This window comes from Oryctolagus cuniculus, chromosome X, assembly GCF_051225735.1.
Source record: "Oryctolagus cuniculus isolate XC-2025 breed Fujian yellow rabbit chromosome X, ASM5122573v1, whole genome shotgun sequence".
In the NCBI taxonomy this organism is placed as follows: Eukaryota; Metazoa; Chordata; class Mammalia; order Lagomorpha; family Leporidae; genus Oryctolagus; species Oryctolagus cuniculus.
Window position 1 is genome coordinate 84,820,133 of NC_142888.1, and position 26,671 is coordinate 84,846,803.

Sequence of the window (26,671 nt, forward strand, 5' to 3'; positions counted from 1 at the left end):
ACAAATCTATAAAGAAGACAAGGCAGGAGCTACAAACCCAACTCACAATGGCCAGAGAACAGTGGCCTACTTGCGTGAGGACACTGAGTACAGAGTAAGCCTGGAACCTAGGCCTTCTCACTCCCAGCTTGATGCTTTGGCATTTATACCACGTCATTTAGTTCCCGGGTATATGACTTGTTTTCCAGACTGGAGCGTGACCCTCTCAGGAAAGTGTGCAAGTACTACTTCTCTTGTCTGTCCTTGTACCGCAATGCCTAGCACAGGGCTCAGCAAAATAAAAACATGATGGATTGTGCTAGCCCCTTCTTAGAAATGAACACTTGGGTAACTCTCCCTCTTTCTAATTTTCTATCCAAATTGTTGTATTCTAGAAAGATTATAAAATCTCTATCATTTAAAAAAGGCAGTATCAAAATCTCATCATAGTTGCAATAGATTTCTGGTCAAATAGCCTAGTTTAAGATAGGCAAATGCAACACATTGTTCCTGTCTGAGCAAACATTTGGTAAGGAAAAGAGAATACAGAGCCAGATAGTGGAGAAGTGCATAGGAATATCAGCTGGCACCACCTAGGCAGCACAAGGCAGCTCTGGACAGTTCTTATGGGTATGCACCTTGCCTCAGATTGCTGATTTTCTAATAGACTCAATTAGTAAGTCACTGGTTTTATCTAGTCCTCCTTTTTACTTATTTATTTACTTGAAAGAGAAGAGGAAGAGGAGGAGGATGAGGAGGAGGAGGAGGGGAGAGAGAGAGAGAGAGAAAGTCTTCCATCTTTCACTCACTGGTTTTCTCCCCAAATGGCCATAACAGGCAGGGCTGGGCCAGGCCGAAGCCAGGAGCCAGTAGCTTCTTCCAGGTCTCCTATGCAGGTGCAGGGGCAAACACTTGGGCCATCCTCTACTGCTTTCTCAGATGCATCAGTAGGAAGATGGATCAGAAGTGGAGCAGCCAGGATTCGAACCGGTGCCCATATGGGATGCCAGCCTTGCAGGCGGCAGCTTTACCTGCTTGCTATGCCATAACACTGGCCCCTCTTGTCCTCTTTTCCTGTTATGTATGTACCAGGAGTCTTCAAATAGTTCGTGTAATATATATTTAAAAAAACTATGCATGATTTAAAATTGTTTATGCCAAAATAAACTTATCTTTTAATTCCATTTTCCTATGAACTTTTTGAAGTACACTCATTCACAACTTGAGAGGAATCAGGGAGGAGATCAGCTCCATTGAGTTTACCCAGATGTGGGAAAACACTTAGCACAACTGATTACTCGATAAAGGTTGAGAGTCCTTTCATTCCTCTCTTTAGAACTTCCCACCCTCAGGGCCTGCAGAGAGGAAATTAGCACACATTGTCCTCTCAAAGGTTGAAAGGAACCTTACAAATTGTCAAAATTGAGAGCTTCCCTGGGGGCAGCAACTATGAGCTTACATCACTAAAACGTTATCACTCAATAAATACTGAATAAGTGAACCATTCCAAATTCATCCTAAGAGCAAATATGATTTTCCCAGTGTGGTACCGTGAATATTTGTGTATGCTCAACTTACTGTACTTCTTTTTCCAAAGATCACTATCATTTTAGAGAGAACCTGCTGCTTTCATTCTAAAGGATGATGTAATAGCCGGGAGGGCATGCTTAGGAGAGGCGATAAGCTGGCAGGTGTCTCCCTAAATAGGTCTGGCTCTAACTGGAAGTTCCCTCTGAAAGAGCTGCGGCTGCTGGTTTAGTGGGTCTGTGGAGTGTCCTATCTACTTGCGTTGCATCCCTCAGAGACGGGGATCTGGTCCTCCACTGCTGACTTTTGGTGGCCCTTTGTGGCTTTGACAACTGTCCCTACATGTTTTATGAATGCTCTAGGGGGGGTGGGCTGGTGGTGTGGAAGGAGCAAGGAGGATGTTACCCCTTGAGACGCTATTGACATCATGACCCGGTCCCTGGCTCATTCAGTGCCCTAAGTTGCTCCAAGAAGAGAAAAGGCAGGAACAAGTGTCCATACCTAGCACACTGACGTTGACAATGCCTTGATTTCTGCCGGCGAAGTCTGGGGGGTTGTTAACATCGCAGATGTAAATTCCACTGTCTGCTGGCTGCATGTTCAGGATGGTGATAGAGGCATTACTTGGGTTGTTGGTCCCTATAATTCGGTCTTTAAATCGCCCGATGGCTGCAGCTTGTCCGCCTTCAGAATAGTAAATCTAGGACAGAAAAATAACCGAAATGAGGACTGGAGGGTGTCTGGGACTAGGATACGCTGCCTGGAAGCTCCTTCTGTTTGTTATCTTTCGTAAGCAGCAGTATCTTTCTCCCAAGAGAAATAGGTGTCTCCCCCGGGCCCCCCCCCCCCGACCCCGTGGCCAAGGCTTCTCAGCTCCGTGGGGTGCTTAATTTTTCTCCCAGCTGCTAACAGCAGAGCAGCTCCATGATGTCATCAAGGCACTGATAAGCCTATCTTACAGCGGAAAAGACAGCTGGAGCTGACAGAATTCAACTTCTAAGCTCAGGCTGGGAAACCAAGAAACTCACTTGATAAGTCTGCCTGGAGGAAGCTCTACGTAAGACACAGCTGTCTGCTGAGAAACCGAAACTGTCCATTTTTAAACCACTGTATCCACACTTTCACATTTGAACCTACCTTTCCCAATGGGACGTATCTGGTTGCCCTAAAAAGTCAAATGTTCCTACTCCTCTTATGCTCCCATACCCCTCTGGATAAGCAACCTTGAGTTTGTTCTGCTGGCTAGAAGCGTAAACTTTCAGAGCACAAAGGCCCTGATCAATCACCTGCTATCATCGTGTCCTAGTGATGTTGTGAGCTAGGAAAGGGGCAAAGAATTGCTTAGTCAGTGGTAGCGAACCCAGAGAGATTAAAGGACTCATTGGCAGCTGCCAGGATTCGCTTGTTATTCATATAACTTACTAGGTTGAGAAGACCTGGAGTACAGTCCCGTCTCCATTCAGGAACGTGACCCTCATTAATGACAAGCACGAGGAGAGTACCATCTGGTGAAAACAGGCCTGGCCTAAGAGCCAGAGAGCCTGGGTTTCAGCCACAGCTCAGCCTCTGTGACATAGTCAGCCGAGGTGGCCTCTAGCTTTGCCTCCAAGGCAACCTGCTTTGTGATAAGAAGCGTAGTTATTTAATCTCTCCAACCTTTAGTTTCCACATCTGAGCAATGTTTCCTCAAGTATGATATGTATTCCCAAAGTATAGTTACTGAAGTTGATTTTAGGTGATACAGAAATGAACACGCAGATATTTTAAAGAGTATTAGAAAAAGACGTACCTAGCGCATCAGAGCTGGGGCTTCCTGGATATTGCTGCCTAGGGTGAGACTAAGGCAGATTTTTTTTTTAATATTTGAAGAAAGCAAGTCAATACAGGAAACAACACTATATGATTCACAGTGTTAATAATACAGAATATGACAAAAATCGTGAAGATGGCCCCTGAATGGCTGAAGCTTGGGAATGATTGTGTTAGGTAATCACGCGGTCTCTCCATAATACACACTGGGCACACCCTCTGCTAGTTTCCTGTGAATGTGCATAATTTGAGTGATGGTTACTTGTCAATAGGTTGGTATTGCCCTAGTCCACTAATATTAATCATTAATATTTTCATCAAATCTACTAGAAAGATCTCACAAATCATTTAATGTACTCCTCTGATTTTACAACAAATAAACAAACAAAAAAGCTAAAGCACAGACAGGTACAAAGGAGGAGGAGACGACACACAAAAGCAGCAGTTGCGGCCGCAACCTCATTCTAATTCCCTGTCCAGTGCTGTCTCTTCCACTAAGCCAAATAAAGAGGGAAGGCATTCAGGAAACCAAAAATATTATCTACTGAATTCAAATGTATCTGCATCTAAGCAAAAATTCAATACATTTTTAAACTCAAGTATAAAGGTAGATTTTGAGAGAAAGTTGTTAAAAAAACATGTTTGGGAGAGGAACTTGTTTCTCTCATCTCTTGTTTTTCTAACATAAATATGTTTTCTTGGGAATGTCATTGTGGCATAGCAGGTAAAGCTGCCGCCTGTGATGCTGGCATTCCATATTGGCACAGGTTTGAGTCCCAGTGCTCCACTTTAATCCAGCTCCCTGCTAATGTGCCTGGGAAAGCAGCAGAAGATGGCCCAAGTGCTTGGGCCCCTGCTACCCACGTAGGAGACTCAGATGAACCTCCTAGATCCTGACTTTGGTCTGACCCAGCACTGGCTGCTGCAGCCATCTGGGGAGTGAGCCAGCAGATGGAAGATCTATCTCTCTCTCTCTCTCTCTCTCTCTCTCTCTCTCTCTCTCCCCCTTTCTCTCTGTCACTCTTTCAAAATACATAAATCTTAAGTTCTCTTTCCTGTTCTAAACGCAATCATTTATAACCCATTCATACCCATTTAAAACACAAATTTTTGTCTCCAAATGGTCTTCTTTTGGCTTTTAAACCAGAACACCATTTTATAAGTGGGACAGGAGGAGGTTCACCTCACCAAAGGTTTATCACCTTCATTTGACTTCGTATCCATGCTGTCCTGCTTATTTTCACTATCCAGCACATAGCTTGTTGAATTTTGAATTGACAATTGGATGTCCTGTTGGTCGCTGGGCATCAAGAAAGCCCCCCTTTTTTTTTGACTGGCAGAGCTAGACATTGAGAGAGAGAGAGAGAGAGAGAGAGAGAGAAAGGTCTTCCTTTCCATTGGTTCATCCCCCAATGGCCAGATCCGAAGCCAGGAGCCAGGTGCTTCCTCCTAGTCTCCCATGCGGGTGCAGGGCCCAAGCACTTGGGCCATCCTCCACTGCACTCCCGGGCCACAGCAGAGAGCTGGCCTGGAAGAGGAGCAACCGGGACAGAATCCGGTGCCCCAACCGGGACTAGAACCTGGGGTGCCAGTGCCGCAGGCAGAGGATTAGCCAAGTGAGCTGCGGCGCTGGCCAAGAAAGCCGTTTACAGACTGATCATCTGCCCAAGAAGACTGGGGATGAGTCAGCCCAGTTTTATCCTGGTGCCTGATCAACCTCCAGTGAGAGACAACACGAGGCCCACAGATAGTCCCAGAGGATCCAAGAGGAAAGCCCTTGGTGCTGCAGAGATTGGGGGCCAAGAAAGGAGGCTTTAGGCCAGGACTTGGATGTGAGAAATAAAACCCCATTAAAGTCCTGTAAAAGGGCCAGTGCTGTGGTGTAGCGTGTTAACGCCCTGGCCTGAAGCGCAGCAACCCATATGGACGCCAGTTCGAGTCCCGGCTGTGGGGAGCAACTGGGAGCAACTCGGACTAGACTAAGTTACTGGAATTAAGACTTATTCTATGCATCTGCTTTCCCACAATATGGCGCTGAGAAGGGAGTAACAACTTCTACGCAGCTGCCTCTCGCCAATTTGATTGACTGAGCTGCAGGAGCTGATCTTGCTCCTGATTGGAGGAGAGCAGCGTACTCGGCGTGTGGGTAGCAGAGTTGGGATTGGTGGAAGAGGCCTATAAAGGAGGAGAGAGACAACATGCACCAGGAACATCTAAGAGGAACATCTATCTGAAGGAACATCTGAGCAGCCCCCGAGAGAGCCGGCCGGCGGTGTGCCGCTCCCCTGCGGAAGTGGGGAAGGTGGCAGGGGGAACCGCCCTTCCACGGAGGTGGAAGGGACAGTAGCCAACCCGGGAAGAACCAGCAGCAAACCCGGGGAGGGCCGAGCAGACAAAAGAACAGCGCAGGGTCCTGTGTCGTTCCTCCGCGAAGAGGGGGAGCGACATAATGGGGCCGTGACTCGGATATGAAGCCTAGGCAGGGTTTAGTGTCGTTCCTCCATGAAGAGGGGGAGCGACACCGGCTGCTCCACTTCCTATCCCGCTCTCTGTTATGGCCTGGGAAAGCAGTAGAAGATGGCCCAGGCCCTTGGGCTCCTGCATCCACATAGAAGACCCGGAAAAAGTTCCTGGGGTTGTGGCCAATTGAGGAGTGAACCAGCAAATGGAGGACCTCTCTCTCTCTCTCTCTCTGCCTCTCCTCTCTGTATAACTCTGACTTTCAAATAAAATAAATAAATCTTTAAAAAAAAGTTCCGTACGTGGGCAGGAAATCAAGGTGAAATGAGTAAATAAGCACGGAGACACAGGACCTGTAACTTACCTGGGACTGAATAAAGGCGGCTCTCAGGAATGAGGATAGGAACGGGGTCGGGGGAGGTAAGGCGGACTAACAAGGGAGATGGAAAAGGGAAAGACTTTGGCTTCAGGGTGCTAGGTGGGAAGCAAAGTCCCCAGGGTGAGACAGTGGCCAGACACATAGATGGAGGGGCTTTTTGTTAGGGGAAGTCCACGTTGTCACACTATCCTTGCAAAGGAAAAAAGAAAGAAAGGTTTTTCCTGGTCTTGCTTATCTAATCACACAGGAAGGACTACAACTTGGTTCCATTTTCCACAAAAGAATAACTCTTTGAAAACTCACAGCTGAATAATGGCCAGAGCCTGGCCCGTGATCCTGTATAGTTTGCACACTTTTCAAAGAAAGAATATTGCCGGTACAGAGATCAAAGCCATCGAGGTCCAGGAGAGCCATGGATGTTCAACTAGCCACATACTCGGCAGGAATGGGGTGGGGTGAGTCCTACTTGAAGAAAATCCAGGGGCTGGCGCTGTGGCGTACTGGGTAAAGCTGCTGCCTGCATGCCGGCATCCCATATGGGCACGGGTTCAAGTCCCAGCTGCTCCACTTCCGATCCAGCTCTCTGCTATGGCCTAGGAAAGCAGTAGAAGATGGCCCAAGTCCTTGGGCCCTTGCACCCGCGTGGGAGACCGGAGGAAGCTCCTGGCTCCTGGCTTCAGATCAGCACAGATCCAGCTGTTGCGGCCAACTGGGGAGTGAACCAGTGGATGGAAGACCTCTCTCTCTCTCTCACTCTCTCTCTCTTTCTGCCTCTCCTTCTCTCTCTGTGTAACTCTGACTTTCAAATAAATAAATAAATCTTTAAAAAAAATCCATCTACATGTTCCTTTTCCTAAGTGGTGCTTGTTTATTGTTTTCCCACTTGCCCTTTGTATCTGTGTCCATGGCAGACTGCCCTCCCTTCTTCCAAGGTACTCTGTGCCTCCCCCACTTGGCGATGCCGGACGCCGAGGTGTGCAGTCACAGCAGGATGTTAGTTATCAGATCCTCTTCCAGATTGCCTCGTTCATGGTTTCTAAGGCTAAGGAGGCTTCAGGAGCCAGTTACATGTTGGAACCAAGGGGAGGGGAGGGGCTGGCAGCTAGTGGTAAAATTAGAGGGGACAGTGGGGACTGTGGTGAGCTACAGAGCCAGTGCCAACAAGGCATTCAAACTGTGGGAACAATCAAAATACCTGATGGCTAACTGAAATACGAAGGGTCTCCCAAAAGTTCATGGAAAGTGTGAATTGTGAAAAAAAGAAAAACTGTGCATGGACTTGAAGCATCTTTGCACCAGAATGATCTGTTCATTTCACTTTCCCACAGACCTTTTAGAATCTAGCACCTTCATATAGCCAATGGCCAAAGCTGGCCCAGGGGGCTGTCGCCTGTGATCCCTTCTGCTAGAGAGAAGGGCACTGAGTTCCCAGTAGAGGAAGGGATTTTCCCAAGGTCACATAATTTACAGTCAGGCCTGGAATCCAGACCTCTTGATCCATATGGACTACATTAAGATAAGTTACTCGTAGCCCTGTCTGAAGCGAGGCAGGCAATTCTTATGAAATGTTCCCCATTTGGGGCGGTTCCAGTCTGACCCTTGCTCTTGCCAATTGCTATTCTCCATTGGCCTGGTGTTTCTCAGGCCAAGAGGGCCTTGCCACGTGGTGCTGTCCACATTGGCCAGCTGCCTCGCAGGCCCCTGATTCTATACAAAGCAGCCTTTCCCCTCCTACTGTGCCAAGAGACTAGTCACTTGAGGCCTTGCAGCTGGGAGCCAGATTGGTCCTTAAAGATTGTCTCCTCAGCTTTATGACATTGCTCTCCATCTAGGGGCTTGGCATAGACACAAGGAGCGTAGGAAGAATGCTGTCTGCTTTCTATTGGAGTCTGAGTTGGTGTTGCTAAATGCTTTGAGCTTCCAGAAATGCTTTTACTGCATCTGGGGATGCAGAGGGCATGGAAGTCCACAGCGAACCACCCATCCTTTCCCTTCCAGCTTCGCTTTCTTGCACCATTCATAAAGGGGCAAGTCATGGCAGGGGGTGCAGTAGTGATGGGGGGTGATAAGGGTCTCAAGCCAAGCATTTTCTCTGGACTGCACTTTGGGGGGCTGGGATTGCACACGGAAGGGATACAATACCAGCAGAAAACTTCTTTTGTCCCCTCCAAACCACTTTCTTGCCAGCTTGCCATTTGCTTGAAATATCTGCCCATTTGAATCACTGCTTTTAGGTAAAGGCATGACAGATCCTTGCTTAAACGCACTTTTTTGGAAGAGAACAAGCTATCACCAATTCTTAACACTTTAACATTAGATCAACTTATAGAAGATATGAGGGAATGGGACACAGAACAGATAAACTTGGATAAAGAGGAGGAATGATCCCATGCAGTGTTGCTCAATGAGGGTGACACTGACATTTTGGGTAGATGATCCTTTGTTGTGTGTGTCTGTCCTATATATTGTAGAACATTTAGCATCTCTAGGCACCACCTAAGAAATGCCTGTCATGACTCCCACTCAAAACAATAAAACCAACACCTCTTCCATTCTCAAATGACCCCAAGGAGATGGAACACTCCAGAAAGCATTTAATACAACGCTACCTGTAAAGAGCATCCAGGTTGGGCAATCTGAAAAGCCAGAGTACATGAAAACACCAGCTCCTGGGAGACAAGGTGTCCAAATTATGTGTGTATTGGTAAGGACATGAGAATGGCCAAAGGTTTCTCCTGCTAGAATATTGGGGAATAGTAAGGATCATGTGAGAGACCCCTGTAAAGTAGGGTAAATAGGTATTCTGTTCATGGGTAGTGAGGTCTCTGTAGTTTTACCAGTAACAGGCTGAGGGGAAGAGGAGGCCATCTGTGTGGCCATAGAGTCACCATACCACTCCAAATGTCCATACTAGCCTGCCTGTGCCCAGCCGAGACTCCCTGCTGCGGGACTGAGGCTGAATCCTTCCATATTTGCTGAGGAAGGGATTCTCTGAGAGGAAGACTATGTTGATGAATATCCTGGCCCTCTTTCCAGGAGACTTGTAGGATACTCCTGCAATCATTACTCACCAAAGGAACCCTCTGGGAGGGGATGGTCAGTAAGAGATCACACCTGCCCTGGGTGTTAAGAAATGTCAGGTGATATAGGTAGGCACATAGGATAAATTCGACTAGATTTGTGAGCTGGAAGACCACACCCTCAACCATGCCCCTGTGTGATTGCATGCCCCTACCTGATCCCACCTGTACACACACCTGCCAATCAGGCTATGTAGCCACTCCCCTTTGGAAGTGGTAAGGCCTGGAGCACGGTGGGCCCCTCCATTTTGTTGCCCCTTTGTTGTCCTTGCTGCCCGTGCCTTCAGGGCCCGTGGCCTTCGGGCACCTGCTCCCTGCCTTCCTGCCTGCATGCTTGCTGCACATGGCTGGCTCCTGGCCTGCTTAGCCTCTAGAGTTTTCTTTCTCCCCTAAATAAAGCCCTCACTCTCCTACTCATTTCTTACACTGAATAAAATCCTTAAAACTTACCATGTGGTCTGGTCTATTTGAGCCAGTATTCAGAATTCTTTTCTGAATACATGGCAAGAACCCACGAGCTTATTGATATTGAGAAAATATTAATAAGCAAGATGGTATCACAGGCCTCAAGATCAAGGGCTTTTTTTAGCACAGGATTTGAGGGAGGATGGGAGGCCGGGCATATGGCAAGAGCTATCCACTGCCCTGATTAGGGCAGCTGTAGGGCTCTGAGTCTTTCGGAGAGGAGGCAGAAAAGAGTTCCAGACATGGACGTGAGAAGGTAAACCCAAGACTGCCCAGGCCTTGTCACAGGGTTGTGCTGATCTACATCATTACCAAACTGAGACCCTCCCGCCCCACTCCGAAACCTGCTGCACGTGCCCTGGAGACTGGAAGCAGTGAAAAGGTCCAGTAGTGCATCAATAGGTTTTCTTACCTGAGAAGTCCAGCTACATCTTCCCCGAGCGTCTCTTGCATGCGCCATTTTTAGACACTGACTGACTGCCTTTTCCTCCATACCCTCAGTATTGAGGCACGGGCTGTGCTGTGTTTGAGCAGAAATGGGTGGATCTGAGAGCCGAATGCTACATGGTATACTGCCACATCAACCCAGGAGTTGAATCGAATAGCCCCGTGGTCAGTCTGGCCATATTTTACCCCCCATAAGTCACAGAATTGTCTAATAGTACAGCAGACTCTTTTTAACACCTCCCCCTCCGCCAAGTGTTCCAGCAGCAATCCTTGGATTAACATACAATGTGATCCAGTGACTTTCAAATGCATGGAAGTGCTCAAATCTCATGTTGAAGAGTACCATCTCAACACCCAATGTCTTCAACCTCTTGGTTGAGCCAGCTGTCTGTTCAGGGATGAGGAGCAGAGAAGGGTCTGGGCCCTCCCATGAGCTACAGGGACCCAGTAGGGAGTGGAACTGGAAGACATTCTTGCCTCTGATGTCTCTGAAGAGCACTCTCCCCTTGCTGTTCAGTCTTGCCAAGTGTATCTTGTTGGGCTAGGTTCCCTAGTGCCAATGGCCTATGGATTTTACAAAACCACCATTTCCAGAGTGATGCTGCTGATAATCATAGCTCACATTCACTGAAAGCTTATTGTGTTGAAGGCTTCCTGGTGCCTCACACACATCTCATTTCATCTTCACATTACACTTTTGAGGTAGACCAGTAGTTCCACTGCACATAGAAAAACTGAACCTCTGAAAGATCAGATGACTTCTGTAAGGTCATCCAGCCAGTAAGTCAGTGGTAGAGCAAGAGTAGAACTCACATCCATCAGATTTCCACTGGGGTTCAAAACCACTCGTCTGACAAAGCAGAGAGAAGTACATGCCTGCGGAGTCTGGCAGAGCAGGCAGGGACACTAGTTCTCCAAACAGTAGAGACCTGAGGATGATTGTAATGGAGATCTAGCTATGGTGAGCTGAGGCAGCACAGGGAAACAGAAGGAAGAGAAGGTTTGCCCCTTGGGGATGCTTTTGATTGCCCTCAAGCCAAGAGCTGGCCCTACTCTGCCATGACTGCTATATGGCTAACTCATAGGCGTAGCCCAGGTCTCCTGAAGTTTTAAGGTCAGGGAACATGTTCTCGATCCAGCAGTTCCATACAGAGGATATCCTTTGATTGGAACACCCCCTAAAGAGTAGTTATCTTAAATTACACTTGCCCCTCCTGTGTCTGACACTTTGGAAAGTGTGGTAAATGGCAAGTAAATAAACTACTCAGGGTCCTGTGTTGTGGCTGCCATCTGTGATGCCGGCATCCCATATGAGAAGCAGTTCTAATCCTGGCTGCCCTGCTTCTGATCCAGCTCTCTGCTAATGTGCCTGGGAAAGCAGCAGCAGAAAGTACAAGTGCTTGAGCACCTGCCACCCACGTGCTCTCACGTGCCACCCACGTGGGAGACCTGGCTCAGCTCTGGCCAGTGCAGCCATTTGAGGAGTCAGCCAGCAGATGAAAGATCTCACGATATATCCCCCTCCTCTCTCTCTTCCCTCCCCCACCCTGTAACTTTGCCTTTCAAATAAATATCTTTTTAAAAGCTACTGAATACATTTTTTGTTAATAAATTTTCTTTAAAAAGTGTTTCTATGAGCTGTTCTGAGCTAAAGCCACCTTCAGTTCAAACACGTATACCTTCTTCCCTGCCCATAAGCTCTTTCAGTCCCTTAGCTCCCTCTCAGCTCCTCATGATCTACTCAGTTCAACCAAGAGGTAACCTTTTAAATCCCAGTGTCAAGAGGAGGCGTAAGGAAAATGTTGTGATTTTGAACTCAGACTAGATTTGCTTGGCCTCCGGGCAGTTGAAGACATCTTGATTTGAGTGTCAAGCACAAAACATCTCACTCAAAATATGTTGGCAAGGTCTCTCTAAATTCAGCCCCCACTGTCAAAAGGAGTGCTCAAGTCTATATAGATAAATAACACATTGAAAAGGATAGTGTGGAGGTTGAATTTTAAAGGAAGAAAGAGCATTTGATTATTGCTTTCCATAATCGGAGAGCAACATGCAAAAGAAAGTGACAATTTCTTAGTTGATTCCAATACGCAAGGTCTTAGGTCAGGGCATTTGGGTGACAGAAACACGTAGAATCACCATTGGTGAACCTGGTGCTGCTAATCGCAATGGTGGTTACATGGGATAAAACTCACAGGGCTTTATATTTTTTTCCATGTGTTTTCACATGCTTTATGCCAGTTGAGTCCCCATGAGTATTGCTGTTCTACCACGTTTTAAAGAAAGGCACAGAGTGATTCAGGTATTTGTCCAAGGTAGCCAGTACCAAGCAAACTTATTTAACTTTGCTCAGAGGGAGACATTGATGGAAACTCCTCTTGAATGGTGATTCCTGCTAAACAGAAGTGACGCTGGCCAAGGTGTGGCTGCTCCAAAGTAATGCCCGCCTTTTCCTCCATCTCCGTCCCTGGCCTTCCCCCAGCCCATTCGATTTGTTCTCCCTGTATCTTTCTTCTAATGTAAACCCTTCCTTTCCTTTAGAGCCCACCTCAAATGCATTCCACTATTCCAAACCACACTAACTTGTCTTTTCTTTAAGCACTGTTTTGGGTCATGCATCCTTTTGGGAATCTGATGAAAACTTTCAACCTTTTCCATCAAAGGATGTGTGTGGGCATGCAATGGACTATATGCTCATGTATATATGTACACACACACACACACACACATCTTTGAGTACACAATTTTAATCCTTGGGTTAATTTCAAGAAGGCCAGATGGAGGAAAATTTGGGAACGGGCAGCTTTCATATAGAATCATTCTCCTTCCTTGGCTTTCATCCACCAACCTCTTCTCCAGGATCCTATGCCTACCCACCCTACCCTCTCCCCACTCACCTCATGCTGCTTTTCATCACCCAGGATTCATCACCAGCATGGCCTCTTCCCACCTATCTGGGGAGTCTCACTCTGTTGGAACTCAGCCTGGCATAACGAGCTAGCTCACCTGACAGGCAGATCCCAGATATTAAGTTCGTCAGACACCTATCAGTTAAACTTGCATTTAAACTAGAATTTTCTGGAAATAATGAAATATTTGTGTCTGTATGTGTGTGTGGGGGGGTTGTGTGTGGAATTCTTTCAGAACTACCGTCTCTCTTACCTATGAGAATGGCTGCTCCTGTTTACTCTGGAATGCATCATACACTTGATGTTGACAAATACAGAACGGAGATAATGGGGAATGATCAAATATGAAAAAAGGCAAAGGCTGAGTCACTTAGTTGATGGACTTCCCTAAACAGCTATCTTCAAACTCTTTGTCTCAGAGGTTCTGGCACCACCAGCACTGGTACAGCATTCCTTTACACACTTACCTCAATAGTTTTCAGTCAGAACTACCAAAAGGGAAGAGTTTAGGAAAAGAGTCCTTACAGAAATTGGCTCCAATTCCTTCTTATGGAAGAAAGACCACTGGATGGTGAGCTTGTCCTGCGAGGTCACAGTGGTTTTGTAGAGGCAGACAAGGGTGGCATCAGATCCAACGGTCACATTCACAAAACCCTCTGGGATGATCACTTGTACCACTCTAACCTGACCTGGAAAGATAATCATCAAAAAGACAATGATATATATATGTACATTCTGCTGACACTTTTTCATCACAAAAATTTTAAAGATGTTTTAGCTGATTCCGAGGGAAGACAGAGAAAATAGAAGGAACCATACAAGAAAGCTAAGCCAGCAATTGAGGCAAGGGAAAGGAAGTTTCCAACAAACTTTAATGTGAAGATGAGCAAATCCTATGTGAAGCTGGGGCAATAACACTGAATTGAAAATTTCCTCTGTGTGAGGATGGCCTGACACAGAGGTTCTGGGAACTCAAAAAGTCAGCGAATATGAAGAAAGACCAACCTAGTTTGACCAGGGCCACAGAGGTTCCTTAGATGTGGGATTTGGGACTTTCAGTTCTACCATCTGCTAAGTCTCAGAGAAACTACACCAACTTGCTAGAATGTTCAGGGAGAAGACAAGGGAAGTCCCAGGCAAATTAATACTACATGTTGGTTACCCTATCCCTAAGACCATTTTGAGCGGCTGTGGGAGCAAAGCTCTATTCATAGTAATACTAAGATGTTTCTCTGGGGATGGCATTGTCGCGCAGTGGCTTAGGCTGCAGCTTGTGATGTGAGAATTCTATGTCGGAGTGCCAGTTCAAGTCCCAGCTGCTCCACTTCTGATCCAGCCCCCTGCTAATGTACCTGGGAAAGCAGCAGAAGATGGCCCAAGTCCTTGGGCCTCTGCCACTCATGTCAGAGACACAGACAGAATTCTGGGCCTCTGGTTTTGGACTGACCCAGCCCTGGCTGTAGTGACCATTTGTGGAATAAACCGGTGGATAGAAGATATTTCTCTCTCTCTTTCTCTCTCTCTCTCTGCCTTTCAAATGTATAAATAAATCTTTTATAAATGCTATTTTTCTTTTTCATTTTCATCCTTTCATAAATGTACAATAGAGTTTTCTAGAAGTTACATAATAGGAAATGATGTTATTGCTTTGGCATCTAATGGAATGTGAGCTTATGTGTCCTATGTTTTCAGTTTTAATTTCTAGCACAAAAATTATAGATAAAAATAACTCAAATAGAGAAAGATCTTTGGGTTTCTTGGTGATTTTTAATTCAAACTTTCATTGAAGTAATTGTAGATTCGCATGTAATTCTAAAAAATAAGACAGAGAGCCCATGCACAATTTACCCAGTTTGTAAAATTACACTATAATATCACAGCCCAGATACTAACATTAATACAAACCACCAATCTTATTCATCTTTCTCCAGTTTTACGTACATGTGTATGTGTGTTCACTTAGTGATATACAACTAAGTGTGTAGTTCCATGTAGCCACCTCCGCAATCAAGATATCGAACAGGGGCAGGCATTTGGCACAGCAGTTAAGATACCACTTGGGATGCCCACATTGCATATTGGAGAGCCTGGGTTTGAGTGTCAGCTATGCTCTCAATCCCAGCCTCCTAGCAATTCACACCCTGGAAGGCAGTAGATGACAGTTCAAGTGCTTGAGTCCCTGCTACTCATATGGGAGACCCAGATTGAGTTCCAGGCTCCAGGCTTCCATCTGACCCCTCCCCTCCCTGCCCTGGATACCCACCATTCTACTCCCAAGAGTTCAACGTTTTTAGATTCCACTTATAAGCGAGATCACACTGTATTCATCTTTCTTTGCCTGGCTTATTTCACTTAGCATAATGTCCTCCAGGTTCATCATGTTGTCACAAATGACAGAATTACCTTCTTCCTTTTATATTTTCATAAGTGTCTTTTCTGAAATTTTCAGTTTTTCACTTGTTTTAAGATAATGTTCAGGGGCCAGTGCTGTGGCGCAGTAGGTTAATTCTCCACCTGCAGGGCCAGCATCCCATATGGGCACTTGGGTCATCTTTGGCTGCTTTCCCAGGCACATTAGCAGGTAACTGGATTGGAAGTGGAGCAGCCAGGACTCGAGCTGATGCCCGTATGGGATGCCTCAGGCAGCGGTTTCCCATAGAGAGCAGGCATTTGAAGAGTAAGCCAGTAGATAGGAGATGTCTGTCTGTCTCTGTCTCTATGCCTTTCAAATAAATACAAAATTATTTTTAAAAAATACTGGAGAGTGGTATTTCCCAGGGACCCCTCATATTGTGCTCATAATCACATCCACCTGCCTGCTGCACTACATCCTGTTTCTAACCAATGATAATCACTAATCTGTCTTCCATTGGTAAATGTTACACAAATAGAATCACAGAGCTAATAAATGTTGGAACTGGCTCTTTTCACTCACCATAATTACCTAAAAATTCACCTAGGTTGTTGGGTGTATCAGCAGTGGTTTGTTGCTTTTTATTGCCTTGTAGCAGTCAACAGTGTATCAGTCATGTGTTAGAACAATTTGTCTATTCACATTTTAGGACATCTGGGCTATTTATAACTTTTAGATATTGAATAAAACTGCAATGAAAATTCATGTAGAGACTTTTTTAAGTTTACAAGGTGCTTCACTGTTGTTTTCATTTTATTATTTATATATTTCAGAGGCAGAGAGATAGAGAGACATACAGAGAGTGCTTCCATCTGTTCACTCTCCAAACATCCACAACAACTTTGGCTGATCTGAGACTAAAGCCAGGAGCCAGGAGCACAATCTAGGTGTCCCACATGAGTGGCAGGGATCCAAGTACTTGAGCCATCACTTGATATGCCCCCAAGATGTTCATTAGCGGGAAGCTGGAATTGGAAGCAGAGCTGGGACTGGAACTCAAGCATTCTGATACGGAATGCAGATACCCCACAAGGCAAATTAATTGCTAGGCCACACACCCACACCATTGTGTACAGATTTTTGTGTGAATAGACATTTCCATTTCTCTGGGACAAATGCCCACAAGTGCAATCGCTGAGTCATGTGATAGTTGTATGTTTAATTTTATTAAAAACAAGCCACACTATTTTCTAGAGTGGCTACACTATTTGACATTCCCATTAACCAAAGGAGTGATCCAATTTCTCCACCTCTTTAGCAGAATTTGATGCTGTCACTATTTTCCCTTTTAGCCATTCTGATAGATGCATAGATGGAATAACAGCACATTCAATTAGACCCTGTTAGTTGATTGTCTTTTTCAGATCTTCCATTTCCTTGCTGACATTCTGTCTAGTAGATTAATTAGCTTCTGAGAGGGAGAATTGAAGTTACCATCTGTAATTGTGGCTTCCTCTCTTTCCTTTTAGCTTGCTATCAGTTTTTGTTTGTGTCTTTTGAGACTCTGTTGTTTAACGTGTATGCATTAAGAACTGTCATGCCCTTTGGCTGGATTGATCCTTTTGTCTTTAGATATTGTCTTTTTGTTTCTAGTAATTTTATTTGCTCTGAAGTCTACTATGTCAGATATTCATATAGCTACTCCAGATTTTTTTTAATTAATACTTACATGGCATAAACTTTTCTGTCCTTTTACTTTCAGTCTACTTTGTCATTAAGTTTAATGTGAGTTTCCTGTGAGCAACATGTAGTTGGATTTCCATCCAGTGTGCTTACATTTTCTATAATCATTGATCTGTTAGTTCTTAGGCATGCCATTGTATTATTTGTTGTTTTTCTCCTTTGATTCTTATTCCTCTATTACTCTTTCCTTACCTTCCTATCAGTTACTTGAACATTTTTTTATAATTCCATGCTTATTTGTTCATAGTGTTTAATCTGTACATCTTTGTACAGTTTCTATAGTTCTTGCTCTGGGTAAGTATATAGGAGTCAACACAATCTACTGGTATCAATATTTTAGTACTATGAGTGAAGTGTGGAAACCTGACTTACATTCAGGTCCACTTTAAAATATCACTGCCTTGAGTATAAGATGTTATAACTATTGTTTCAATGATGAAATATGATTTATGAAATTCACAAGTTAAAGGATAGTCTATTGTGTGTGCTCACGTTTCTGCTACTGTTGTTCCTTCATCCTTCTTAATGCTCCAAGATTCTTTATCATTTATTTTCTGTTTGAAGACATTTGTTTAGCCATTCTTTAGAGTATGTCTGCTAGCAATACATTTTTTTTGTTTTCCTCTGACTGAGAATCTTATTATTTCCCCTCCATTCCTGAGGGGCAGTTTCACCAGTTGTAGATTCTATTTTCTGCCATCTCTGCTCTACCATGGAGCCCATAAGGAAATTTTTCATTTTTGGTATTGCATTGCTCAGTTCTATAATTTGTGGAGGTAAACAATCCAACTTTATTAAAAAAATAATTCAGATAGAGAAGAAGTAAATTGAGCAGGAACCTATAGATTAAAAGGGTCTTCATAGAAACAGACAATTGCAGTATATAGCTTTTATTTGGATTCTTTTAATTTAATTTTTATTTGTAGTTGACAAATAATAATTGTATATATGCATCTGATGCTTTGAAAAATATGTGCATTGTGAAATGATTGTATTAGGGTAGCTAAGTACTCACTTCACTCATTCATCATTTATAGTAGTAGCAAGAACATTTAAAATTTATTGTTTTGGCAATTTTGAAATGCATAGTATATTATTATTAGTCACGATCACCTTGCTCCTATTGCACTGGGATTTTGTACTCTTTGATCAACTTCTCCCAATTCTCTCACCCCTCCCCTCCCAGCCCTGGATACCTACCATTCTACTCCCAAGAGTTCAGCGTTTATAGATTCCACTTATAAGCAAGATCACACTGTATTTGTCTTTCTTTGCCTGGCTTATTTCACTTAGCATAACGTCCTCAGGTTCATCATGTTGTCACAAATGACAGAATTACCTTCTTCCTTTTATATTTTATAACTGTCTTTTCTGAAATTTTCAGTTTTTCACTTGTTTTAAGATAATGTTCAGGGGCCAGCGCTGTGGCGCAGTAGGTTAATCCTCCACCTGCAGGGCCAGCATCCCATATGGGTGCCAGTTCGAGACCCGGCTGCTCCTCTTCTGATCCAGCTTTCTGCTGTGGTCTGGGAAAGCGGTAGAAGATGGCCCAAGTCCTTGGGCCCCTGCACCTGCATGGGAGACCTGGAGGAAGCTCCTGGCTCCTGGCTTCAGATTGGTGCAGCTCCAGCCGTTGTGGCCATCTGGGGAGTGAACCAGCAGATGGAAGACCTCTCTCTCTCTCTGTCTCTACCTCTCTCTGTAACTCTGTCTTTCAAATAAATAAATTCTTTAAAAAAAAGGAAATTATAGTGTATTTATATACTATGCAGTACTGTGCTTAGCTGTTAAAAAAAGAAAAATGAATCCTATCTTTAAAAAAAAGATAATGTTCAATGGTTCTTGATGCATTTTATAATGACTATTTTGAATCCTTTGTCAGATAATTCCAACATCTGATTCACCTCAGTGTTGGCATTCATTGATTTTCTTTTCTTTTCTTTCTTTCTTTTTTTTTTTTTTTTTTTTTTTTGTCTATAGCCATACCACTCTAAGCGTGCCTGATCTCGTCTGATTTTCTTTCTTCATTCGACTTGGGATTCCTTGTTCCTTGGGATGCTTGATGACTTCTGACTGAAGGTTTTGTCTATTATGTTAGGAGACTCCTATTTTAATCTTTCATTCCACCCTAGTGGTCTGTTCCATATGCATGTGTTGGCCTATTTTTTGTGAGCTAGGGTTCTAACAGCAGTTTCATTTTTAGGGTCTTTGCAGTGTTGTTTTGGCTGGTTTGGTTTATCTGGTTATCACTGGGGTTTTCGTTTGTCTCCTGACCCTACTGCTCCCGGAGGCAGAAACGTTTCCCTAGGTCAGGTTGCCAAGTGTCACTCAGCAGGACTTGGGTGTTGTGGTGCCCCCTGCTGCCCTGGTGTTTCTGTGGAGTGAGCGGAGCACAGCCAGAGATCCACAGAAACAAATAGCCTGCCCAGACTCTTCCACTTGCCAGGGCTCTGTCCCTCTCGTCTGTTCCACGCTCCCACCTCCGTATCTGGAGGTAAAGAGGGAGCATCTGAGGCCCAGTGGAGAAGGAGCATCTTTCTTCCGCCCACTAATGTTAGTGATGTTAGAGGGACTCCCATTTGATCTGGGGGAGGAGCGAGCTCACCTGGGCTGTCCTCTGTTACTACATTGGAGGTCGGGACACACCAGGACTGGGTCCCCTTCTACAGGGTGGGAGACATAGGATACTTTGTCTCTGTTTTTTTCCAGGGGCCCAAAGCAATTTGCTTTCTTCTTGCCACCTTTCAGATTTCTCCCTTGGTTGTCCCTTGCATTATTTTTCATTAGCATTGCTTTTCATTATTTTTCATTTGTGCTTAGAAGGGAGCATCAAGGAGAAGTAGGTCTATACCACATTGTCCAGACCAGAAATCTCCCTCAATTTTAAGATTATAAAACTGTCCTGAGACCAAAACTCTTTTTGCAACTGTTGGCCTTAAAAAAATTTGTGAAGTAATGAGCTTCCCATGTGATCTGGAGGAGTGCCAAAGAATCTTCTACCCCCAAATCCAGCCTGCTACTGTAATGACTCTCTGGACTACACAAGCGCATCCTAAAGGACTGTGAAAGGTGACAAAACTGTAGGTAACATTTATAGAGGCACCAGCTCATCTGATTAACTGATCATTATTAACTGTAAACTCAGAAAGTGTAAAGTTCTCCAGCATGGGACACAGGACTGGTGGGTAAGCACTGGAAAAGATCAAGTTCAAACAGAGCAGCTCTTTATGCTGCAAGAACAGCCCAGTCTTGAGAGTCCTAGCTGCCTGAAGGGTTACAAACTGGGGGAGGAGTGCAGGGGTGGGCTGAGGACACAGAGATCATGAGAGGCTTAGGGGAAATGGTACAGACAGACAGATTCTTGTCCTCTCCGCCTCAATCTTGCATAGACAAAGACTTCTGTATTTTTCTTACTTAATGGCAGCAGCCAGACAAAAAGAACTCAGGCGATTGACAAACATTTTGAAAAACTGATAGAAAAAGCAAACCATCATCCAGATTATGCCTGATTTCTTGGATTCAAATAGCTGTGTTCTCTGTCACCGTTGGGCCACCTGGCCCAGCTGCTTCCTTGTCCGAAGCTGGCTGTTTGTCTGACCAATAGTGGCCTGACGCATTGGGAAAAGTACTTTAGCAAGGTAGACATGAACACTGCACCTTCGACTTACATGCAGAGTTCTTCTTCCCAATGTTCCTGCCCTCATGTGTTCTGGGTTCCCGTACTGTCTCCCTCAAAAGGATGCTGGCCTTCGGAAAGCAGCTACTCTTTCCAGTGGAAACTCCACTGGAGAAAGCTGGTCCCCTCTACTGGAGGGAAAACTGGATCCTCCCTTCAACTCCTGGAAGTTAGCCATATAGATGAATGTGCTTAAAGGATGACTTCCGGGGCAGATGCTGTGCTGTAGCTGGTAAAGCCACCGCCTGAGGCATCCATATGGGCGTCAGTTTGAGTCCTGGCTGCTCCACTTCCAATCCAGTTACCTGCTAACGTGCCTGGGAAAGCAGCCAAAGATGACCCAAGTGCTTGGGCCCCTGCACCCATGCAGGAGACCAGGAAGAAGCTTCTGGCTCCTGGCTTTGGCCTGGCTCAGCCTGGGCCCTTGCGGTAATTTGGGGAGTGAACCAGTGGAGGGAAAATTCTCTCTCTATCCCTCTCTCTCTCTCTAACTCTGTCTTTCAAAATAAATGAATGAATCTTTAATAAAATGATGACTTCCAGGGGCCAGCACTGTGGCATAGCGGGTAAGGCCACTGCCTGTAGTGCTAGCATCCCATATATGGGTGTCAGTTCGAGTCCTGGCTACTCTACTTCCAATCCAGCTCTCTGCTATGGCCTGGGAAAGCAGTGGAAGATGCCCCAAGTCCTTGGGCCCCTGAACCCACGTGGGAGACCCGGAAGAAGCTCCTGGTTCCTGGCTTCAGATCAGTGCAGCTCCGGCTGTTGTGGCCAAATGGGGAATGAACCAGCGGATGGAAGACCTCTCTCTCTCTCTCTCTCTCTCTCTCTCTCTCTCTCCCCCTCTTCTTCTCTCTCTGTGTAACTCTGACTTTCAAATAAATAAATAAATCTTTAATAAAAATGATGACTTCCAAATGTCTTTTAAATGCCCAACAGTGAAAGATTAGAACTGGGGATTTGGTGGCCATTCAAGTTTCCAGAAACTTTTCCCTAAAAACAGTTTTGAAGATATAATTTGACCATTTTTTTCTCTAGTTTGGGTGCTAATAGCTGTTATGCGATTGGCCAATTGTGAGAACTTGACCAGGTGAGAGCTTTGGACCAGAATCCCTCGACAGCCACTCTCAGCAAAAGCGCTTGAAGGCAGAGTAAGCACAGTTCCCACCCAGGGCAAGCCACAGGAGAGTCCATGGTGCCTGGCAACAGGCGTGTGTTGAGCACCTGTGTGTTGTGTCACAAACAGTGCTGAGCACTGGGCAACCAATCTTGACGCAGACAGATGCAAGCTCTGCTGGCCATGTTAATGCAGCCGGGAGCCCTTTATAGTACAGACCAGAATGGAGGTGAGTGAAAATCAAACATCTGGGAGCCATAAGTCTGATTCAAATAGTTCCAACATTTTTTAAAAAATGAAGATATATAAATATATAACTAATTTGAGATCTGTGAAAGCTCAGTGGTATCACTTGGAATTAAGATGGTAGTTCCAACATTCAAAGCACAACGGTACTGTTTTTTAAGGACACTACACATTGTCTTATAAATAGGTGGCAATCCGCAAGGCAAACCCCCCAGATCATTTTATTGCCCAGAGTTCCAATGCTCAGCATCAAAACCAATGCCTAAATTCTGAAGGAAAGAGGGTTTGCAGAAATTGTCCAGCCCCAAGAGAGCAACAATGCATTTAAAGTTAAGAGCTGTATATTTCCAGGTGAACTTTGAATAACGTCACATCATTCAATCATTGTGTATTACTTAAACTTCTGAGCTCATCCTCTGGTCCTGAGCCATTCAACGGAACTTTCTGCGGTGATGGAGATGGTACATCCCTGCGTTAATTCAGTAGCCACTACCCACGTGCAGCTACTGAGCACCTGAAAAGTGACCAGGGGGACTGAGAAACTGACTTTATAGTTCTCCTTAATCTGGATAATTCAACTGTAGATAGTTACATGTGGACAGTGGGCAGTGCAAATTTAATCTTAAACTTGGAAGTGATAAAATAAAATTATTTTCATTTGGATTAATTCATTCTAAATTGACAAGTTATTTAAAAATTATAAAGGGAAAATCTCTAACAGCAAATCTCTAATAAATAGCAAGCTAAAAGATGAATACCTGAACCCAGGGTTTCAATTTCCCTTGTTGACCTGACTGAATAAAAAAATACATATGTTGTGGAAATATTTGTGATTTCTTTTAAAATAACCAGTGCTTATTGTTAAAGGAAGAATAATCCAAAGTTCAAAGTAATCTACATTTTAAAAGATTTGTTTTTATTTGTAATGCAGAAAGAGAGCGTGGGAGACTTTTTAGTGTGTTGCGTTTTTGTAATGATTGCTCATTCATTTATTTAATGTCCACAATCCAGCAAGCACTTAGCTGATGGGAAAGTTATTATCCTCCTCCTATACTACAGCAAAAATATCCCCTAATAGCCTAATTTAACCCTGATGCAGTTGAAATGATTTAATTTACAGCAACTTCATGTATAATCACTTCATTTTTGAGTTAGGAAATAACCAAATTATCACTCATTTTTGGATTTGACTGCAAAACCAAAATTCAAATATATTGCAACTTTAAAATGCATAGAAATACCTCTAGAAAATGAAAACAAAATATGAACAAAATGAAAACAAAATATATGTTTCCAACAGGTGGATAACACATATTACAAATATCACACACTTGATCTTAGCCAAAAGGCAGAGAAGCAATGCATATCAGAAATATCTAAGATTATCTGCAGGGATTTTTTTTTCAAAAGAAAATGTTTAGTTTCTCTGAATTGGAATATGACCTAAGACTTCCTAATTAGTGAACGGAAATATTTTGATTATAATAAAATGTATCCTGCTTAGCTATAAAGTTGATTTTAAATATGTACATGAAAAATAATTTCTGAGTGTTTAGGGTTGGAGAAGGTAATTAATGCTGTCAACAAACATATATCATGACCTACTATGTGCCATGCACCATGCTTGACACCAAAAAATGGCATTCTCTTTGAAACAAATTTAGGTAGCATATCAGACTGCACACTGATGGAAGTATTCTCAGTGTTTCACAGCCATACAATATACATTCCATGTATAGATTACTGCACTCTTCCTTTCTCTGCTTTCCATATGTATAGCAAACAACAATATATGTATTCCACTAAATTCCCATTACATCTGCTGGATTGACACTACATATTTTGCTTTGGGCCAGCTAGATCCTATTTGTGTATGTGTATATGTGTGTGTGTATGTGTGTGTATACACTACACACTGAGAAAGCCAGTTATATAATAATTTGAGAAAAAACACTCTTAGGTATTTATTGGTCCTTCTGATTTGGCCTTGTTCTAAAGTCACAGTGAAGTAAGATCCTGATATCATGCCAAGTAATTTTTAAACATAAAGAAATTTATACAAGGTACAAACCCAGTTTTTAAGGTGATAAAAATACTTGAAAAGAAAAAACAATTACGGAATTCACCTAAATCTTGGTGGTAAGATTCCAGATGATTTTGATTTTCTTATTTGTATGTTTTGACATTTTCCCACCCTTTCTGTGATGATGATACATTATGTTTATAATCAGTAGGATTTCTAGGAGTTTCGGTTACAGGCCAGATGAAGGGCTCCCGTGGGAAAGTAGATATTGACTGCAAGGATCTTAGAAGCCTGGTGTGGAAGGCCCAGAGCTCATGGGCCCGATTGGCTGACGGCTAGAAGCCCTCTGAGAAAGGACAAAGCCTTCCACTGTCACTGTTAAGGGTGCATGTAAATGAATCTCCCTGAGAGGAAGGGAGACTGTGAACATGTGTTTCCAGCTCTAGGGCCTGGTGAGCTCACTGAATGCATGCAGCGTCGCCTTCCGTGACCTTTAACTTCGTACAACATCTATAGCTAAACTTTGAGTAATGAACATTTAAAGACACTTTTCTAATTGTAAAACCAGCATAATATTCTTTGGAGAAAACCGAGAAAGCATGAAAAAGCTAGGTAATAAAGTCAAAATCATACAGGGGTGGGCATTTGGCACAGTGGTTAAGATGCCCCTTGGGACAGCCGCATCCCACATCGGAGTCCCTGGCTCTACTCTCCATTTCAGCTCCCTGCTAATGCACACCCTGGGAAGCAGCAGGTGATGGCTCAAGTAGAGTCCCTGCCACCCAGGTGAGAGACCACATTCACTTTCTGGCTCCAGCTGTGGTCTGGCCCAGCCCCAGCTGTTGTGGGCCTCTGGGGAGTGAATCAGCAGATGGAAGGTCTGTGTCTGTCTCTCTCTGCCTCTCTCTGCCTCTCTCTCTCTCTCTCTCTGTGTGTGTATGTGTGTGTGTGTGTGCGTGTCCCTCTGCCTTTCACATAAATAAAACATTTTAAAAATAATCTACAATCCCATTACCCGAGGTAACCACCATGAGCACTCAGTATATAAGCTTCTAGTAATTTATTCTAAGCATGTGTCTATATCCTGCTCTTTCACAATATTTTATCCTGAGAATTCTTTGGTCATTAAATACATTTACTACACCTGATCTTAGCCAAAGGGCCGAGAAGCAATAAATACATTTACTAACTCTCATTCTAATGACTGCCTGATATTACTGAGAGCTTAAAAATATTCTCTTTTTTCACAAAAACAATGTTATTGAATTACAATGTACTCAATGTATCATAAGAACACATTCAAACTATAACCAGCATTTTAAGAAAACTAGCCAAGGTATTTTCTGAATTAGTAGTCTCTCCTGGGTCTAACCAACAGATTTTGACTCCAGACAGATTTTGTTCAACTCAAATCCCTAAAATCACCCATATTGTGCACAACGATAAATCACTCACATATTTTCCAAAACCCAACCTTAGAATTGGAAAACCACAACTCCCTAAGAAATAGTAGCTAATAAAGCACTTTGAAAAATCTCTGTTTTTCCCACGTGTCAGCCCTGGCAGCACCCCCCACCCCGTCTCAACCCAAGCTCTGCCTGCTGTAGCAAAACAAGTCATTCACAGCGAGCTTAAAGGGGACACTAAAGTAAAATGAAAAAAAAAATTATCCTTAGTACAAACTTCGGCCTCTGGGAAAATTATTTGTCAACCTTTCAAACTAAGTAAAGAAAGATACTGCTATTTAAAAAAAAAATTCACCCAAAAGCTCCACAAAACAATTCTATTACAGCCCAGTACCCCTCAAATATCAACGTGGCACATATTTGCTAAGCAAAAGCACTGAAAATTATTTTACTCAACAAACTAATCTCCATTCCTTTGAAGTACAAAGGAGGAAATTCTATGTCAAAGTCTGCAATTTCAATTTAAAAGAAAGCTCCATTCCCAATCTCTTCGGTAGCTTGGGGATCCTTTCCTTACCTATAAGGCAGTTTAAGATCAGAAAGACCTTCCAAAATGCGAACACCATTGTGTCCAGGTTCGTGGAGAGCAGCAGGTGCCAGTAGCTTGCCTGGGCTAGACTGAGTCTCAAACTGGCTTCTTCAATCACACCAACGTTCGCCAGGCTTATCTGCTGGGCATCACCATGCAAACATGCCTTTTCGGGCTTACTTATTGGGTACAAACCTTTCTCAGAGCAGATTTGTGTTTCTTTGAAACACTTTTCATGGGGCGTGTTTCCTTGATATATTTGCTACTGTGTTAATAATAAACCCACATATTTAAATTCTTCAAGCTCTTTGTACACAGATTCTCTAAGTCTCGTTGTTTAAAATCAATCTTATTAAAAAGTTGTACTTGAGGGGAAAGATACAGTTGGAAGAGGGCCTATGCAAATACAAGCTGACAAGGCTAATTGATTTCAGATATTTCCATGAAAGTCTCATAGCATTGA

General features: G+C 43.8%; 1 protein-coding gene across 2 annotated transcripts in view; it reads right to left on the reverse strand.

The window, feature by feature from the left end:
* Positions 1–26,430, reverse strand: part of VSIG1 (V-set and immunoglobulin domain containing 1) — a 37,451-nt gene extending 11,021 nt beyond the window's left edge. The window contains exons 1-3 of one of the 2 annotated variants that reach the window (XM_008272858.5): positions 26,197–26,430; positions 13,581–13,744; positions 2,008–2,206 (exon numbers count right to left, since the gene is read on the reverse strand). In XM_008272858.5, the coding sequence (XP_008271080.3) occupies positions 2,008–2,206; positions 13,581–13,744; positions 26,197–26,245 (412 nt within the window). In that variant the 5' untranslated portion in view covers positions 26,246–26,430. Of the gene's footprint in view, positions 1–2,007; positions 2,207–10,111; positions 10,211–13,580; positions 13,745–26,196 lie in introns of those variants that run through there. The other variant, XM_089323736.1, reaches the window with a different exon arrangement.
* Positions 26,431–26,671: the final 241 nt, after the last annotated feature.